At 49.2% G+C, this 19,247-nt stretch overlaps 3 protein-coding genes and 1 pseudogene across 3 annotated transcripts; all 4 read left to right on the top strand.

Moving 5' to 3' along the window:
• The first annotated feature begins 3,240 nt into the window (after positions 1–3,240).
• On the top strand, positions 3,241–8,423 carry LOC136503339 (protein NRT1/ PTR FAMILY 4.3-like; annotated as a pseudogene).
• On the top strand, positions 5,175–6,155 carry LOC136502790 (U1 small nuclear ribonucleoprotein C-like). Its single transcript, XM_066498035.1, has 3 exons — positions 5,175–5,271; positions 5,348–5,596; positions 5,678–6,155. Exons 2-3 carry the CDS (start codon positions 5,354–5,356, stop codon positions 5,927–5,929), a joined length of 495 nt encoding a protein of 164 aa, XP_066354132.1. The 5' UTR covers positions 5,175–5,271; positions 5,348–5,353; the 3' UTR covers positions 5,930–6,155.
• A 5,339-nt stretch (positions 8,424–13,762) lies between the features above and the next one.
• On the top strand, positions 13,763–16,492 carry LOC136505973 (protein NRT1/ PTR FAMILY 8.5-like). Its single transcript, XM_066501102.1, has 4 exons — positions 13,763–13,909; positions 14,216–14,656; positions 14,811–14,932; positions 15,612–16,492. Exons 1-4 carry the CDS (start codon positions 13,763–13,765, stop codon positions 16,432–16,434), a joined length of 1,533 nt encoding a protein of 510 aa, XP_066357199.1. The 3' UTR covers positions 16,435–16,492.
• Positions 16,493–18,267: 1,775 nt separating this feature from the next.
• Positions 18,268–18,855, top strand: LOC136503338 (proline-rich receptor-like protein kinase PERK10). The gene has a single exon (XM_066498449.1). It carries the CDS (start codon positions 18,268–18,270, stop codon positions 18,853–18,855), a length of 588 nt encoding a protein of 195 aa, XP_066354546.1.
• The last annotated feature ends 392 nt before the right edge of the window (positions 18,856–19,247 follow it).

The raw sequence follows: 19,247 nt of genomic DNA, 5'->3' as shown, positions 1-19,247 counted from the left end.
CCCTAATGCATGACCATTATTAGGAGGTAGGAGCGTTAGCGAGCTATCACTACTAGAAACCGGCAATTTGCCGAGTGCCTGCGGCACTCGGCAAAACCCGAAATACACTCGGTAAAGGCTTTGCCGAGTGCCGCACTCGGCAAAGAGCAGTCGGCAAAGAACCTGTCGGCAAAGGTTTCTTTGCCGAGTGCCACATATCGGGCACTCGATAAAGCCTTTGCCGAGTGTCATGTCAGCACTCGGCAAAAAAAAATCTGACGTCAACTCTGACGGCCTCTTTGCCGAGTGCCACCTCAGCGGCACTCGGCAAAGAATTTTTTCTTTTTTTTTGAAAATTCTTTGCCAAGTGCCATACTCTTACACTTGGCAAAGAAATTTTTTCTTTTTTTTAAAAAAATTCTTTGCCGAGTGCCATGGCTCTGGCACTCGGCAAAGCTAGGAAATTGGGTCTCTGCTTCCCAGCTTTGCCGAGTGCCATGGTCACGGCACTCGGCAAAGCCCTCTTTGGCACTCAGCAAAGAGGGGAAAAATGCTATTTTTTTTGTTTTTTGCTTTCCATCAGCACAAACAAAGAAATCACATATATATCAACACATAGCACAGGATATATCACATACACATCCATATTCCATCACATACACATCCATAGCCCATCACATACACATCCACCATCCATAATACATCACATACAAATCCATTGTCCATAATCCATCACATACATTCGCATCATCCATGACAATATCCATCACAATATATATATATGTCTCTAGTAGTAGTCCAACATAAGGCTAAGTCTAACACAAGTCCATGCAACATGAAAAGAAACAAATAAACGGTACCTACTGCCAGCCTCCCCACCCGGAGTGTGAACTGCCACCTTGAGGAGGGCCAGTTGTCCACCCGGCCTGTGGAGAAGGGCCACCTTGAGGAGTCGGGTTCGAACCCGTTGACTGTTGCTGCACAAAGGAGAAGCGAATTCATGAGTATCTACAGGAGGGCCGCATAAGCTAAAGGAATAAACAACCATATATACTCAACAGAGTCCCTACAGGAGGTGGAGGAGCCACAACTGGAGCGAGCAGCGACTGGGGCACGACCACACCTGGCAAGGCCTGAAGGCTCGCCATGAAGCTGAACATGTCCCGCAGCCTCTGCACCTCGGCCGCCCTCTGGGCTTGTATAGCCTCCATCTCTAGCCGATGGGCCTCCGCCTATGCCGCCTGCTGGGCCTCCAACCTCCACAAGTCGGCCTGCTGGGCCTCCAACCTCCGCAAGTCGGTGCAGTGGCGAGGCGATGAGGTGCAGGTAGACCAGCAGCGCCGACGAAGATGATCGGGGTCGCCGAGTCCCTCTCACGGGTCCTTCTCCTACATAAAAAAGCAATAGGTTAGAATCCACTGAAAATTTCGGCAGCACCTCCCATGCATGGGGAGGTTTTTAAAACCTGCAAGAAACATAGGCGCGATGGCCAACAACCACATATATACCAAACATAGGCACGAAGGCCAACAAACATATATATACCAAGACGAGCCATGTACTTTAGTTCTCTTTTCATGCAGATGAAAGTATCGAAGTAGTACAACAACAAGTACTACTACCACTACAACTACTACTAACACTAACACTACTAGTACTAACACTACTACTATCACTACTTACTACTAACAATACTACTAACACTACTAACTACTAACTACTCCTACTTACTAACTACTACTAACACTACTAAGTACTACTACTAACTACTACAGGTGTAGGGCATACCTTCACGACGAGAATGGCAACAACGAGGGTCGGCGATGACGGCGGGGACGACCGCAGCAGCGTGAGGGTCGACGGGCCTAGGCCGGCACCTTCCTTCTCCTTCTCCTCCTCTCTTCTCTCCTCCTCCTCTCTTCTCCCCTTCTCCTATCTTCTCCCCTGCCTCCTCCTCCTCTCTTCTGCAGTGGCCGCCGGCGGGGGCAGTGGCCGCCGACGGGGGAGGTGGCCGCCGAGGGGGGCGCGCAGGCGGGGGAGGTGGCCGCCAAGGGGGCCGGCGCGGGCGGTGGAGGCCGGGCGGGGGCGGTGGCCACGGTGCGCCTCCTCCTCCTCTCTTCTACAGTGGCCGCTGGCGGGGGCGGTGGCCGCCGAGGGGGGCGCGCAGGCGGGGGAGGTGGCCGCCGAGGGGGCCGGCGCGGGCGGTAGAGATGTCCTGGTTTGTGAGCAACGTACGTGACAATGTGGTCGAAACTTTTTCAAATTTTTTCCACGGCATACGCATACGATATGGCGACAACTCGACAAGTTTCATGATTTTTGAAATTCGTTCGCATTTTTTACAATTAAAAAACACTCCCACGCAAGTTGGCGGTGTTGCCCCGTGAGCACGTTGATCAAAATTTCGAGATAGTTCCTGGATTTAGCCTAAATTTACACTAAGAAACGAGGATAACATTTTTTGAACGAATATAATCCATTATTCGATGCACCTGCAGTTCAAACTTACGTTTTGCGGAAAAATTCAACAAAACAAAATAAACTATAGAAATATGCCAAAAGGCAATGAAAATGTCCCAAATTTAAACATGTTGTTTGTGGTAGTGTACTAAAGCTTCAAAAAAAATTGGTGGCAAAAAACAAAAAAAAAACTTGGCACTCGGCAAAATAAATTCTTTGCCGAGTGCCAAACAGGGGGCACTCGGCAAAGAGGACGCCGCTGGATGCCGTTAGGCCCCTACCAATCTTTGCCGAGTGTCTGCCTTTGCCGAGTGCAGGTCTTTGCCGAGTGCCAGAGTGCCATATTTTGCCGAGTGCGGCGCTCGGCAAAAGCAGGTCTTTGCCGAGTGCCTGAAATTTGGCACTCGGCAAAGATTTTTGCACTCGGCAAATCACTTGTTTCCCGTAGCGTATAGTGCGGGCCAAGGAAGCTAATTAAGCCCAACCTGCAGGTAGGTTAAAAAAAACATAGTGAAGTAAACGCATCTTAGTTCACATCTTACTATCTAGATATGACAAAGTAGTGCTCCATGGTATCAAATCAATCCTGTGAGGCTGTGATTCGGTGAAAGTGCCCTCGCAATTACCTTTTGAGATTACAATCTTACAAACATTATTTAATAATCGAACAAGTCATGGTCATGGAGACAACCTGCACTAGTTTTGTTTACCTACTAGCTGCCCTTATGTCCACAAAAAAATTGAATGGGTTGCTCTCATTCCATGGCTATAAAAAGCATTAGTTGCTGGCAGAGACCATAAGGAGAGTGACACAGAAAACCCAAGAGACGTCGTTGGTCAAGTGAAGTGAATTTGTTGGCTTGCGATAGGTGTTCTGAGCAATAGCTGCAGGAGCCATGGCTTTGCAATGCCTTGTAGACTGGAAGGGACGGCCGGTTAACCCCCAAAGGCAAGGTGGCGTAAAAGCCACCATGTTCATCTACTGTATGTAAGAAATGAACCATCTCCTTTTGGTTTTACAACGAATATCGCCAGGTATATATAGTAAAAAAATCAATGGTAAGAATCAAGTTAAGTTATATTTTCTAAAGGTGACCGGGAAAAATTGCTCTCGTTGCTGAAACGAATCTTGAACAGTGTGTGTGATCATCATTTTACAACAATTTGAAGATGGGTATGAATAAATCAATGCAAAGGTATAGTGGTGAACTGGTGATTCTTCCACTGTGTTTAATTTGCAGTCCTGGTTGTGATGACGAACATTGGAAACATCCCGATGCTGTTGAACGTGGTGAGCTACCTGCATGTCAAGATGCATATGGGCATCGCCGACGCCTCCACCACTGCCACTAACTTCTTCGGTGCAATCTGAGTTTTCACCTTCTTTGATGCTTTTATCTCCGACTCCTACGTCAAGCGTTTCTACACCATCCTCATATTCGCACCCATCGAGATTGTGGTGAGTACGTACGTATACGTACCTCAGTCAGTAGCACAAAAATATACTTGAACTCTTGACATGGACACGCTAGGGTTACATGCTGCTAGCATGCCAAGCTCACTTCCCGTCGCTGCGCGCACCCGCCACCGTGCGACATCGTGTGAACCACCCCAGCGAGTGCACGACGGTGAGCGGCCGGAACCTGAGCCTGCTGACGCTGGGCCGGTACGTGATCCGGATTGGCGAGGGCGCCGTGCGGGTGTGCGCGGCGGCGCTGGGCGGCGACCAGTTCGACGGCGACGACCCGCGGGAGCTCTGCGGCAAGGCCAGCTTCTTCAACTGGTACGCCTTCTGCATCTTGCTGGGCGGATTCGTGGGGCTGGTGTTCGTGGTGTGGGTGCAGACACTACAGGAAACTGGCTCTTTGCCGACTGTAATTTTCTTTGCCAACTGTTTTTTTTCGACACTCGGCAAAGAGGTCCCTTTGCCAACTGGAATTTCCTGCAGTCGGCAAAGTAGGATTTGCCGACTGCCTGACTTTGCGGACTGCCAGGCAGTTGGCAAAGAATTGCAGTCGGCAAAGGCAGGCCATGGTTGACGCCATCCACACCGTCACCTTTGCCGACTGCCACTCCGTCAGCAGTCGGCAAAGGCGCAGGCTTTGCCAACTGCCATCCTCCCTGGCAGTCGGCAAAGAATTTTTATTTTTTTTGATTTTCGATCCTAGTTTTTTGTGTTGCCTTGATACAGTAAGTACATGATATATTCCAAGTTTGGGATCATTTTGATTTATTTTGCTATATTCCGTAGATTTTTTCTGTTTCTTTGATTTTTTCCGGCAGCTCCAGATTTGAACTGCAGGTACATGAAATAATGGAATCCGGCCATTCAGAAAATGATATTCATGATGTTTGGAGCATGTTGAGGCCGTGTGTGGGGCCTCGCGTGAAATTTCGACCGTGTTGGTGTCGGAACACGCCGAGCCACGCGCGTGAAAAGTGTTTTTAAATTTTATAAAATCGAAACGGAGTCCGAAAATGACGAAACTTGACGACGTGTCTTGTCATCGCATGCGGAGGCTGTGGTAAAAATTTGAGAAAGTTTCGAGCAAGTGGCGACGTCGGGTGGCTAAAACCTGGACATCTCCACATGTGATAACCGAGTACACCGTCGCGGCTCGCCAGCGCTACGGGGAGACGTTCGACCCCACCACCGAGCCCCTGGACACAGACCTCCTGCAGAGGTTGGGACCAGGGAAGCAGCACGCCCGCTACTACATGGCCCACAGCGCCCTCGACCCGTCCTAGGTTCCTACGCTGACCCAGGTTCGATCCACGCCCACGAGCTCCAGCGACATCCCCGTAGCGCCCCGGCGGCAGTCAGCGTCACAGGTAAGTGCCGTTTCGTTCGTCGTTCACTCGTTTCGCACCTGTACATACAATCAACACTGCGGATGTAATATTGCAGGCCCAGATGGAGGCCAAGATGGAGGAGAGGATCGCCACGTTGCACGCGCAGATGATGGCGCAACAGATGGCTTACCAGCAAAGCCTGCAGCAGCACTACAACACTCAGATGCAGAACATGGCCAGCTTCTTCCAGTCCATGCAGACGCCCGGGGCGTCTACACCGCCTCCTCTTCCAATGTTCGCTCCACCGCCTCCTCCTCCAGAGTTTTTTCCTGTGCCTGCTCCTGTCGCTCCTGGAGGGACCCCGGTGAGTATATTGACTCTTGCTTTAACTTGTGCGTCCATGCTGCAGATACTAATGACATCACTTGGCGTTTAACTTGTGCAGATACAGTCGGCGGGTTCGAACCCGTCTCCTGGAGGTCCCGGCCATCAGATGATGTCGTATCCACCACCTGCACCCTATCCACCGTATCCACCTCCGCGTGGCCCTCCTCCGACGTACTCGTGGCCGCCGGTGCGCGGAGGGTGGCAGTACGTGCAGACGCCTCAGTTTGGTCCAAGGGGGTTTCCGTGGGCAAACCCTGGGGGCTCTGGGGGCGGAGCGGACGACGAGACCGGGGACGGCGCGACGAGCTAGGTACTTGTCGATTCTGTTATCATGTATCCACCGTATCGTCGAAGTTGTTGTCATGTATTTCTTTTCTTCGTTATGGACCTAGACTTGTTATGTTGAACTTCGTGTGATGGACGTCGACTTGTGGTGTTCGACGTGTTGGACTTCATGTGATGGTTGTAATGCACTTGTGTGGTTGTTATTATGACATATATGTGAGATATATGTGATGTTGTGCGTTATTGTGATATATGTGGTGATGTTGGCGACAAATGTGATGAAATTGTGATATAAATGGTGCTACCGGTGCTTCTGGTGAAATTGGATTATAATTTATGATTTTGCAGGGTTTTGATGCGAGAAAACAGAAAACAAAAGCAAAAAAAAAAAATTCCAGCTTAAAAAACCCAGGACAGAGTCTTTGCCGACTGCAATGGGAGGCAGTCGGCAAAGAGGTCAAATCTTTGCCGACTGCAACTCCGAAAGCAGTCGGCAAAGAACATTTCAAAAAAAAAATATTTTCTTTCTTTGCCGACTGCCGAGCTGGCGGCCAGTCGGCAAACAATTTTTGAAAAAAAAATTCTTTGCCGACTGCCGAGGAACCAGCAGTCGGCAAAGCCTGCCGTCAGGGCTGACGGCGCCACGTGGCTATGCCGACTGCTGGCGTGGCAGTTGGCAAAGGATTTGCCGACTGTGTGCCACGTGGCAGTCGGCAAATCCGCCTTTGCCGACCCAGGCTTTGCCGACTGCTCTTTGCCGACTGCCACGTGGCTTTGCGGGCGGCAAAGCCTTTGCCGACTGGGTTTATGCCTTTGCCGACCGGGGCAAGCAGTCGGCAAAGAGGCATTTTCATGTAGTGAGAACAACGAGGGCTGGGACCTCGGCTTCATGCTGCCCGCGCTCGTCGCGCTCCTCGGCACCCCCGTCCTCGTCGCCGGCCTGCCTTTCTACCGCCACCAGAAGCCCACTGGGAGCCCCCTCACAAGAATGCTTCAGGTAGACATCATATAGACGTTGATTATCTCCGTTTGGAAAGTTAGCAAGATTTTCAACTGTACTGAAAGTGTTAGCACTATTTTCTATGGAAAATATTGTGCTATTTTTTCTATGAAAATATATTGTGAAATTTGGTGATAATTTTTTGTGTGAACCACAGGTTTTTGTGGCAGCTTTTAGGAAGAGGAATCTTTCAGTGCCTGAGGATTTGGTTGGGATGCACGAGACCACCAGCATCGAAGTGCTGGAGAGAACTTCAGGTTTCAAGTAAGTGGGCTTATCTCCATCCATGTCTGCCAGAGCCCCACGTAGAAGAGTACTCTTCCTTCTGTTTCACAATATAAGTAAACATTTCCAGATACAAAAAAATACATTTATATAAATGCAATCATAGCCTCTTGTAATTAATTCTTCAAAAAAAAAGGTTCCTCGACAAAGCGGCCGTTGATGACGGCGACGCGCGGCGGTGGTCGCTGTGCACGGTGACGCAAGTGGAGGAGGCGAAGATCATCCTCTGGATGCTGCCCGTCTTCGTGAGCTCCGTCCTGGGCTACCTGCCGATCCCGCTGCTCCTGACGTTCACGGTGCAGCAGGGCGGGACCATGGACACACGGCTGGGCGGCACCCACGTGCCGCCGGCGAGACTGTTCGTCATCCCGATCGTGTTCCAGATGCTGATCCTGGTGGTGTACGACCGCGCCGTCGTGCCGTGGCGCAGCCGCGGCACGGGTACGCCGGCGGCATCACGCACCTGCAGCGGATCGGGGTCGGGTTCGCGTCCAACGTCGTGGCGCTCGCCGTGGCCGCGGCCGCCGAGATGTCGGTGTTCTGGCTGACGCCACAGTTCTTCCTGCTGGGCGTCATGGACGTCACCTCCTTCGTCGGCCTGCTCGAGTTCTTCTACAGCGAAGCCTCCGCCGGCATGAAGTCCATCGGGGGCGCCGTCTTCTTCTGCATCCTCGTCGTCGCGTCGTGGCTCGGGAGCGTCCTCATCCGGGTGGTCAACCGCGTCACCGCGCGCCACGGCAGGGGCACCGGGTGGCTGGACGGCGCCAGTGTAACATCCTAATGGGCCAAAGTGGGCCCAATCCAATCCAGTTATAGGCCGGTGGTACCGTAGCAGAGAAAATGAGCGGCACTGTTCACCAGAAAACGGGCGGCCAAATTCGAGCGTACTGTTCACTGTTACTCCGCGAAATGTACTGTGCTACCAGGTTTAGGACCATTATGGACCTGAGGAATCGCCGGATCAACTTAAATATCAGGGCCAGGGATGCGTAGTAACCTTCGGTTAACCGTTTTGAACGAAGCGAGGACGAAAGTTCAAGCGGGTTGCTACGCGGGTCGGACCACTCCTCGGAAGAGTGGGCCTGGGCCATGTATGTCGGGACTGGTTGTTACAGCCAGCCTCAGCGCCGGCCGCCTCGATTTGTTCTACTGGCTGCTTGCGCTCTTCGGATTCGTCGCCTTGACGTGTTCTAAACATGCAATTTTCATCATCAATCAAATAAGTAAGTATTAGGGTCTGATAGCCCAAGAGAGAAAACTCACTGTCTACACATGCCAAGCCTTATCACCGGGACCCAGATCGGCCAGATGTGGAGGAATACTAAAACAACGTCCGACGCGTAACTGATCGCAGTTGTACCCGGTCTTTTCTACGCACGCTGTCACCAGTGTGATCCAAGGGAGTGGCGGAGTTGTAAAGAGAAAATGAAACAAAAGACATCACATTTACATCGCACCACATTCACATACTACAGTAACAAATTACGGCAAAAACGATGCAATCACACGTATTATGATGAAAAGTCGATGAGAGACACAAGATGTTAAGTCACAAATTTGAAGAATAAACTAATAGTTCTTAATCAGTTGATTCAATGCTGGGTAGACCCTCACCCTCCCCGTGGACCTCCTCCTCTCCTCCCTCCATCAACAGCTCGTGCATGGCTGCATCCTGGCCGACCGTAGGGCGAGGCTGCTCCGCTGCTGTCGCGCCAGCTCGGTTGCTTTTGCTCTTCCCAGCGTCCGGTGCAGCGCCAAGTGGCGGTGGGCCATGGGAGGCGGGCGGCCGGGCAGTGGTGCACCCACAGAGGGAGGCAGGCGGCAGGCGGCTCCTCGCTCTCACCTAGCTAGGGTGTCGCCGCGTCAGTCATCGATGACTCAGAAATTGGGGAATGAATGAATCTACCGATTGGGAAAGGAGGAGTGTGCGACGGTGGGCTTTCAATGGGCCTTTCACCTTTGTGGGCGCCTGGGCTGAATAAACTGTAGAAAAGGCCCATCCACTGGTTTCTTCCTCCATACCGCCGGCTGTCTGCTCGTCCTCGCCGCCGGACGCCAGTGTTAGGGAAGAAGGGTCTAGGGTCTGCGGCGAGCTCATCGGTAGCTGGGGTAGCCGCCCCCACCCGGGCCCAAGGGTGGCTCCGCCATGATTCCAAGGCAATTGAACAAGCTTGCCTTAATTTTAATGAATCCCCTTCACACAAGTGGCGGCTTTTGAATCCTATAGCAAACAAAAATCATCTCTGGTCGTGCATAGTTGTTGTCTTAGGCTATACTATTTGAGAATGATTTCTCTCTTTTTTTGGATTAATGGATGGATTTCAGATTTACGACTAAGAGGTGAAGGTCCCATGGAGACGGGAATTTTTTTGCGCTCTTCAGGATGTCCATGCTTAGGTTTTTATTTATCTTGCATGAGCCATTTGTTGAGGGTCAAAATGTGCTAAACAAGGAGAATGGACTTCAATAATAAGTTCCTGACGTCAAGAAGATAATGGAGAAAAATATTTAGCATAGAAAGAATCAGAGCCCAAGCAAAAAAAAGGCTCAACCCTGCCCAAACTAACTTGACCTGTAACCAATGGCTCAACCGAAGAGCCTGGCACCACAAAAACCGGGCAAGCCAGTTTAATAACCTACCGGTTGGATTCCAACTCAGTTATGGAACGTGTTTTCACATAGAGAACATGTGGGGGCACGTCCTGGAGTTAATTTCTATTGGGGTAAGACCAACCCCCATATATAAACGAGGTTCTCAACCGATTAAGAGATCCAACTTTCAATCGTCAAAAAAGACATCTAGTACATTTTTGTCCTAATTCTCTCTAGGTACCCTTGCCGACCGTAGGACAACCTTGTTGTGCCCTTCCCGATGGGTCTTCTCGGGAGGTGTTCAGGAGTCTACTAGGCGAAAAAACAAGCATCAAATAGGCCTAACCAGTTTGCTAGCCGGTTTTGCTGATTTACCGCATTCTTGCTACGATCTAGGTTGTGTACGACCTCGAGCGTGCTAGCCCTTGTTGGTGTGTGATCCAAATCTGCGTCAACACACTTTTTAAAGACTTCGCTATGGAAGAGAAGAATTTCTCGAGTGCAGCAGGTGGAATGATCACAAGAGAATTCCTATGCCTCTGCAGAGCCTCTGTCCTAGAAAGTAGTCTTTGAACCGCTAACGGCTAGTAGACCACATGCTCCGATGGTACTTTGGTGGGGACAACCGGATACATCCAGTGGTGTCTTGAATCACCCGAGAACTCTAGGGGGTCACCACATAAGTCTAGTGCCCGCCACCAAAGAATGCCTTTCACCAGTTTGAAATCTCCCTCGCGCACAGGTAGTGATCACCACATGTCCTCCTTTGAGTCACCTTCTCTAGCACACAACTGAAGGCCTGGGTAGCAAACCTAGCTACCAAAACCTCCAAAACCTGTTCTGTGGCGCTGCCGAACCCCCACCACCGGAGATTTTGGTGACTTCTTGACAATAGACAACAATTGGCACAAATAGGGTTAAAGGCCTATCCTATTCTCCGGTGACCCCAAGCTACGGAACCAGATATTTCCATTGGGTGTAGAAAAATTGCACCAAGTTCATCTCTCAAATGCTTTTAAGATATAATAACTCCAAATGTGTTCCATCTTGAACACCATCACTTGCGGCCTGTCACTGAATTAGCTTTTCAAAAAATAATTTTCAAAGGATTTTCACTTTCTTCCTCACCACGTCACTAGGTACAATGCATATGTAAAGTTAGTTCAAATTTAGTGGCACTAGATAATCGCAGTTGCTTTAGAGTTCCCTCTTAATAGTACATCTATCTATCCTAAACCTGACCATGCACTGTGTTGCATCTTGACCGGTGAAATGGAAGGCCCTAGCATATACCTTTACTTTCTGGCTTGGTTTCATCTCATTATTCACTTCATGGGTGAGCACTTGCTTCATATGGCATGATCTCAATTTCCACCGCCTCCTAGCCTTGCTCATCACAATCATGAGGAACCTAGCTCAATCACAAATCATTAAAAGCATTAGTCCACTAGTTATCACTCAGTTACCACAACCAAACTTAGGGCTTTCAGTTAGGAAACCGACTTAGCCTGCTTTTGCTAAGTCGGACTCCAATAGCTAGTTTTTTAGATAAACCTACAAACTGCTCTCCCTTTCCCCCTTTGTGTTGGTTGTTGATGCCCTTTACATTCCATACATGACCAAAAAGCCAATGGTTCCCTCCCAAACCTCCTTCTGTGGGTGTAAGGTGATTAGAAAGTGAAATCCTTAGTTTGGGTCGAGAGCCTTGTTATCTAAGAATCTTAAAGGCATTAGAGAGTTTGTGTGACAAAGAGTGAGCTGTCAAATCTTTGAGCACTTGAGCAAGTCCATATTTTGGTTGGTGCATTTCTTACTCTTGGAGGTTAAGCATCCTAGGTGGCTAGGCATTGCCAACAAGCATCCAAAATTGTGGGTTGCTACAACAAGTTTGTATGGGTTATGATCTTGCCCTTAAAAGAGAAAAGGTTATCTAGTAGAATCGTCGAAAGTGGTGGAGAGCAACCCGGCTAGAGTGTACCCACGGAGTGTTCACTCACGGCTTCCACAACTGAGACCTATGATCCAAGTGGGGATATGAACTCTAGGAAATATATCACTACATCTACCCTTTGGTTTGCCTCACATTTTTACTTATATTGCATATCTTGTGTTTTTGTGACTGTAGGGATGTGAACCTATATCAAGGAACTCACCGAGAAGTCCCACACAAGTTTGGTTTAACATGAAAGAGGCGAAGGAGATCTACTAGTTTTCTACAGGACTTTAGGGAAAGTTGGCTAAGTAGACATTGGTACCCACTGAGCCGTGTTTTCCATTTGACCTGGTCCGATAGTCAAACCCGGCCAAGCCGGCTTGCAATACCGGTTAGGCTTGCCTTGGTAGAATCTTGTAGCTAACTATGTCTTTAATTGCTAATTTCTTGTGAAAATGTTTGCAGTCTATTCACCACCTCTAGGTATCTACCCGGCCCTTTCATTTACAATCGATGGCATGAAACTGCCCCTGGAAACTATATTTGACCGAGTCTAACAATCGTTTCCACAGTGGTGCCTCCAATAGTGAGATTCAAATAGAAAATTAGAGAAATAAACTACCAATTTTGTCAAGCCAAAATTTGATATAGTTTGATACCATAAGTAACTCACCCCTAGAGGCACGGAGAAGAGAATAACACCAGTGAACATGAAACAACCTCATGATGGGACAAAGTTTCTTGTACAATTAATTTAAATAGAACTAGATGATACCCCGCATTGCTACGGGAATTTTATAGAGATCTGTAGATAGTTCTTTTGGATTGGTGTGGAAGTCTCAACAATTATGGTGTAACTAATTTCAAAGTGAGTATACATAAGAAAATTATAGTAATGGTTTTGTATGGTATGGAAATAAACATAATTCATATAGAAAGGGATAAGTCATAGTCATGAAGATACATCCGTTGGATCACCATGTTATTAGGGGTAATAATGAGATTTCTTATTGTAATAACCAAATATATTTCTAATTTTATATACGTAGTAGAGTAGTGGGAGCGTTACAATGCATTGTTGACGACGTCCTGCATGTGGTGACGGAAAACAACATTAGTGCTCTCTCTTTGCGTAATGAAATGAATTGTAGATAGTGTGGAAACTGGAATCATGCAAAAGGAAAAAGAAGGGGTATCAAAGAAGGAGAGCACGCTTGGTGATTTGTATGCTTTATTGGAGCTCTGCACATGAAGGCAAACACTGTACCATCTTGTTTGTGTAGTAGAGGATCCGCAGTGGATTCATCAAAGAGAGAACGCTACAAGCAGGCAGAAAGAAACAATCGACTTCACCTTCAGCTGGGTCCACACAAACAATAATAAAATCATGTTAGACAAAGACTCAGCTTGGTTTCCTCCGTCCCACCAGTTCCGCACAGGCCAAATGGGGTCACTCGGTGGTCCGTCCGCGGCACTTCTCCAACACCGGCAGCGCAGCTGCTTCTTCTTCTTCCCCAAGTGGCACGCTCCTCGCCCCGAGCCGGCCAGCGGCCACCGTGCTTCTCCACCTGCGACTCAGCAGCAACTACAGCCGATCTAGACTTCGATATATTTTAGTAAATATACGAGTCAGTGTCGCAAGAGAAAAACTGGCACACACCTTGGACCACTTGGTGTGTGGCGGCTTGCTTCCACAAATCATGTGATGGGATGCACATCTTCCACAGCTATAAAAAAGCACTAGTTCAAGCCATACTTGTTGCTTGCAAAGATAGGAAGGAGCTCAAGTACGTCACAACAGAACCTATGGCTTTGCAAGGCCTTGTGGACTGGAAGGGACAACCTGTTACGGGAAAGAGGCATGGTGGAGTGAGAGCCAGCGTGTTCATCCACGGTAAGTAAAATAAACAGCATCATTAGGTGTACTCTTTTACTGTGTATATAAGTGGTTGATGCTATGTTCAACTGTATCTACAGTCCTAATTGTGATGGCAAATATATCAAATATACCGCTGATATTGAACCTAGTGAGCTACTTACATGGGACGATGCACATGGGTGTCAAGGACGCATCAACCACTACCACCAACTTTTTTGGTGCAATCTGTTTCTTCTCCTTACTTGGCGCCTTCATCTCGGATTCCTATATCAAGCGCTTCTACACCATCCTCATCTTCGCACCCATTGAGATCATGGTAAGTATATATCATTTGCTAATAGATAGAGTACCTAGTCCTGCATCTTTTTGTTCAATACATATATATATATATATATATATATGTCCTGCATCTTTTTGTTAAATACATATATATATTTGGCAAATGTACCGTTCAGTCACAAATACATAGAGTTTTGGACAAGCTTCTGGTCAAAGTTTTGAAATTTCGCCAAATATCCTATTGGGAGCTGAAATGTATGGATCGAAAACGTAGAAAGAAATTCGGAGAGAATTGGTCTCAGACTCTCAGTGAGCTGAGAAGAGTTTTTCTTTTCTGTTGCAGGGTTACGTGCTCCTAGCATGCCAAGCACACTTCCCGTCGCTTCACCCGCCGCCGTGCGACATGATCAACCACCCCAACCAGTGCACTGTGGTAAGCGGCCGCAATTTGAGCTTGCTCACCCTGGGCCTGTACCTGATCCCTGTCGGAGAGGGCTCAATGCGCGCATGTGCGGCAGCGCTGGGCGGCGATCAGTTCGACGGCGAGAACCCGGCGGAAATGCACGCCAAGATCAGCTACTTCAACTGGTTCGCCTTCTCCATCTCGCTGGGAGGGTTCGTGGGTCTCGTCTTCTTGGTGTGGGTGCAGGACAACGAGGGATGGGGACTCAGCTTCGCGCTTGCTGCTCTCATGGTGTTCGTCGGCATGGTCGTCGTCGGTTTTGGCTTGCCATTCTACCGGCACCAGAAGCCCATGGGGAGCCCCCTCACAAGAATACTTCAGGTACATAGGTTCATCCACCGAGTGAGAAATTGTTGTTGAACTAACAAAAACATGTATTGAACTGAAACTTGATAAAATCTGTTGTGAAACAAAAACATATCATGAAATTTTGAAGTGAATAATTTATTCTGATTTTGTTAGGCATTTGTTGCAGGTTTTCGTAGCTGCGTTTCGGAAGAGGAAGCTATCAATACCTGAGAATCTACTGGAGATGCATGAGCTCACTGCCGGCACGGGCAAGAGTGTTGAATTGATGGAGAGAACCCCAGACTTCAAGTAAGATAAGCTGGTGTCTTGTTCACTTCTCATTTGTAAGTTAGTAAGTAACTCGATCTAGTAGTACTCTCGGTCAGAACGGCGTGAAAAGTGTGAAAGTGAAACTAAGGTGTCAGAAAGAGACGTCTGAAAGCAATTTTCCTCCGGTGACAGTAAATATTTGACATTTTGAACAAGATATATAGAGATGAAAGCAGGTTAAGCCACAAAACCACGTATACAAACTTGATTATGTGGGCAACTCACAGCATGTGTAATAATTAAGTCTACCTATGTTGATTCGCGGGCTTCCCCGGCCCACTTGGATCATTATAGTCAAGCTTTAAAAAAATTTGCTATCAAGTACTAATAACTATAAATTTTAAAATATTTAGTTATAAAGAAAAAACATATTTGTAGATTGGTATCGAATATGTCAGAAATATGAATATATGGATACATATTAATAGTATAAGACATGTGGAGGAATTAATGGAAACACATCTAATTTTGCAATATAGTGCTCATTGGATAATTTTATAAGGAAATTAAACTCTTTAGATATTTGTTTCTAGCTTCGGTCTGTGGATCATTTCGTCAAACTTTGTTGTCGTGATTATAATGACATCTTGTCGTGTACATACCCAGTTGGTGTGGTGACAGTTTGACCAACTTTTCATCACCATATACATTATTCAAGGTTTCTGGACAAGGCGGCGGTGGACGACGGCGACAAGCGGGCGTGGTCGCTGTGCACGGTGACGCAGGTGGAAGAGGCCAAGATCATCCTCCGCATGCTGCCCATCTTCCTCAGCTCCATCCTCGGCAACGTCTCCATCCCGCTGCTCCTCTCCCTCACCGTGCAGCAGGGCGGGGCCATGGACACCCGCCTCGGCGCCATCAGCATCCCGGCGGCGAGCCTCTTCGTCGTCCCGATCGTCTTCCAGATGCTCACGCTGGTCGCCTACGACCGCGCCATCGTGCCGTGGCTGCGCCGCGTGACGGGGCGCGCTGGCGGCGTCACGCACCTGCAGCGCGTGGGCGTCGGGTTCGTGTTCAGCGTCGTGGCGCTCGCCGTGGCCGCCGTGGTGGAGGGCCGCCGCCGCAGGGGCGTGGCCGCGGCCGCCACACCGATGTCCGTGTTCTGGCTGATCCCGCAGTTCTTCCTCCTGGGCGTCATGGACGTCACCTCCTTCGTCGGCCTGCTCGAGTTCTTCTACAGCGAGGCGTCCGCCGGCATGAAGTCCATCGGTGGTGCCATTGTCTTCTGCATCCTTGGCGTCTCGTCGTGGCTTGGGAGCTTCCTCATCCAGGTGGTCAACCACGCCACCGCACACCGTGGTGGGGGCCATGGCTGGCTCGACGGCGCGAACCTCAATGCCAGCCGCCTCGATCTGTTCTACTGGCTCCTCGCCGTGTTTGGGCTCGTATCCTTCTTTCTCTACTTGCTCTGCTCGTGGAGGTACGTCTACAGACATGATCCGAGGATGCAAGAAGCCACATTAAATGACGACGATATATAAGGTGTAGTAGTGTAGGCCATGGGTGGTTTTATGCTGACATTCCTTTGTTCAGTGTTCGCAATCTTGCTGTACGTACGTTCTAAAACATGAAGTTAATTATCGGTTCCAGGTGGATGAAAATATATGTTTCCACCAAATAAGAAATACGGATACTTTTTAAGAAGAGTAAAATATACCGGTGGTTTCTAAAGTTGTAGGAAGGTGACACTTAGGTCTCAAATTTTCAATTTTTTTTATTTCTGGGTACATCAACTCCTCACTACGGGAACAGATCCTTTGTGGAGTGCAACTTTTTTTTTTGCTGCCGCACTCGGCAACGATATACACTCGACAAAGAAGGCTTTGCCAAGTGTCAAGCACTCGGCAAAAAGCGGCGTCAGGTAACGGCCGCCGCCTGCTGTCTAGGTTTGCCGAGTGCGAGCGGGTAGGCACTCGGCAAACCACTTCTTTGCCGAGTGCCAGACCCTGACACTCGGCAAAGAATAACGGCAAACTATTTTTTTCCCACTTTTGAACTTTAAAATTTTTCTCGAGTCCGCCTATAGTACATGAAACTCCATGTTAAAATTTGGTACATTTTTATGGCTTTTTGCTATATTTAGTTAATTTATTTCATTTAATTGAATTTTTTCGGAAAATGCAAATTTGAACTACACGTGCATCGAATAATGGAATTTAATGATTCAAAAAATGATATTCATGGTATTGAGTGTAGTGTGAGGCCGTATCCAGGAACGGACCCGAAATTTCGAACATCTTGTTCACGAAACATGACCACGAACTTGCGGACGAATTGTTTTTAAATTCTATAAAATGCAAACGAAGTCTGAAAATCATAAAACTTGTCGAGATGTCATGATATCGTATGTGGAGGATGTGATAAAAATTTGAGAAGGTTTGGTGCATGTTATCACGTACGAAGATATCACATGTGGAGATGTCCTGGTTTGTAAGCATCGTATATGATAACGTGCACCAAACCTTCTCAAATTTTTATCACATCCTCCACATACGATATCATGACATCTTGACAAGTTTCATGATTTTCGGACTTCATTTGCATTTTATAGAATTTAAAAATAATTCATCCGCAAGTTCGTGGTCATGTTTCGTGAACAAGATGTTCGAAATTTCGGGTCCGTTCCTGGATACGGCCTCACACTCCACTCAATACCATGAATATCGTTTTTTGAATCACTAAATTCCATTATTCGATGCACGTGCAATTCAAATTTGTATTTTTCGAAAAAATTCAATTAAATAAAATAAATTAACTAAATATAGCAAACAGGAAATGTACCAAATTTTGACATGGAGTACCAAGTACTATAAGAGGACTACAGAAAAAGTTTGGAGGTCAAAATACAAAAAAAATGGTTTGCCGGGTGTCATCTTTTGACACTCGGCAAACATGCTCTTTGCCGAGTGCCAGATGCCAGGCACTCGGCAAAGTGTTCCCTTTGTCGAGCGTCCGTGGGGACACTCGGCAAAGAGCATGCCAAATTTTTTAAAAATGTTTGCCGAGTGCCTCTCCGCCTGGTACTCAGTAAAGTGGTATTTTTTTTAAAAAAAATACGATGCAGTGCAGTTTAGGGTTTAGATTTCAAAGAAAAAGGAAACATGTTTGCCGAGTACCCCGATCTGGCACTCGGCAAACCAGTAGCCCTAGTCCTTTGCCGAGTGCCAGATCGGGGCACTCGACAAATGGACCATCCACACTCAAACCGGCCAACCATTACCTCCCTCCCTCCCACACACGGACACACGCGCGTCGGCGTCCCGCCCCGCCCCGTGCCGCCCCACGCCGGCCGGCCCGCTATCCCGCCCTGCCCCATGCCGCGCCGTCCTGCCCCGCCCTGCGCCGCGCCGCGCCGCCCCGCCCTGCCCCGCCTCGCCCCGCGCCGTCCTGCCCTGCCCCGTGCCACCCCACGCCGGCCGGCCCGCTGTGCCGCCCTGCCCCATGCCGCGCCGGCCGGCCCGCCCCACCCCGTGCCAGCCGGCCCACCGTCCCGCCCCGTCCCGCGCACGCCCCGCCTGCGCACGACGGCGCGCCCACGCCGGCATGCCCCCACCGCCTTCGCCCGCCTCGCCCGCCGATGCGCCCCCGCCCACCCCACCCCGCCGAAGCGCCCCCGCCGCTCCGTCGCCCACGCACGGCGGCGTGCCCCCACCGCCTTCGCCCGCCGGCCCACCCACACCGGCATGCCTCCGCCGGCTGCCCCAGACACCACGGCCCACCGGCGCCCACCGCCCTATGCCCCGCCGCTCCAACCCCGCGGCCCGCGCCTCGACCCACGGCAGCGCCGCCCCGACCCTCTCGACGCGACCCCGGCCATCCTCGGCGCGCCCCAGACCGCCGCGGCCATCCTCTCCCCATCCCGGCGCGCCTCGGCCGACCCCGATGCCCCAACACCCTCCTAGCCCCCGACACCATAGGTGAGTAGTAGAGTAGCAGTGGTAGTATGTTTTAGTAGAAGTAGAGTTCGGTAGAGTAGTAGTAGTAGGTGGTTGTGGTGGTGGTAGTAGTAGTACAGTAGATGGTTGTTGTGGTAGTAGTAGTAATAGGTGGTGGTGGTGGTTGTAGTAGTAGAAGAGTAGAGTGGCGGTGGTGGTGGTGGTTGTAGTAGTAGAAGAGTAGAGTGGCGGCGGCAGCGGAGGTGGTGGTGGATGAATGTGACTTGGCAATGATATGTTGAATTGAATGCATATGTATATGTGGTTGTCGGCCATCGTGTCGTATGTTTTTTTGCAGGTTTTGGATACCTCACCATGTAGGGGAGGTTCTGCCAAAATTTTGAACTAAGGTAGTATTT

Source organism: Miscanthus floridulus, chromosome 14 (assembly GCF_019320115.1).
Source record: "Miscanthus floridulus cultivar M001 chromosome 14, ASM1932011v1, whole genome shotgun sequence".
Taxonomy (NCBI): Eukaryota; Viridiplantae; Streptophyta; class Magnoliopsida; order Poales; family Poaceae; genus Miscanthus; species Miscanthus floridulus.
Note: the sequence above shows the minus strand (reverse complement) of the source record. Positions and strands in the feature narration are given on the sequence as shown.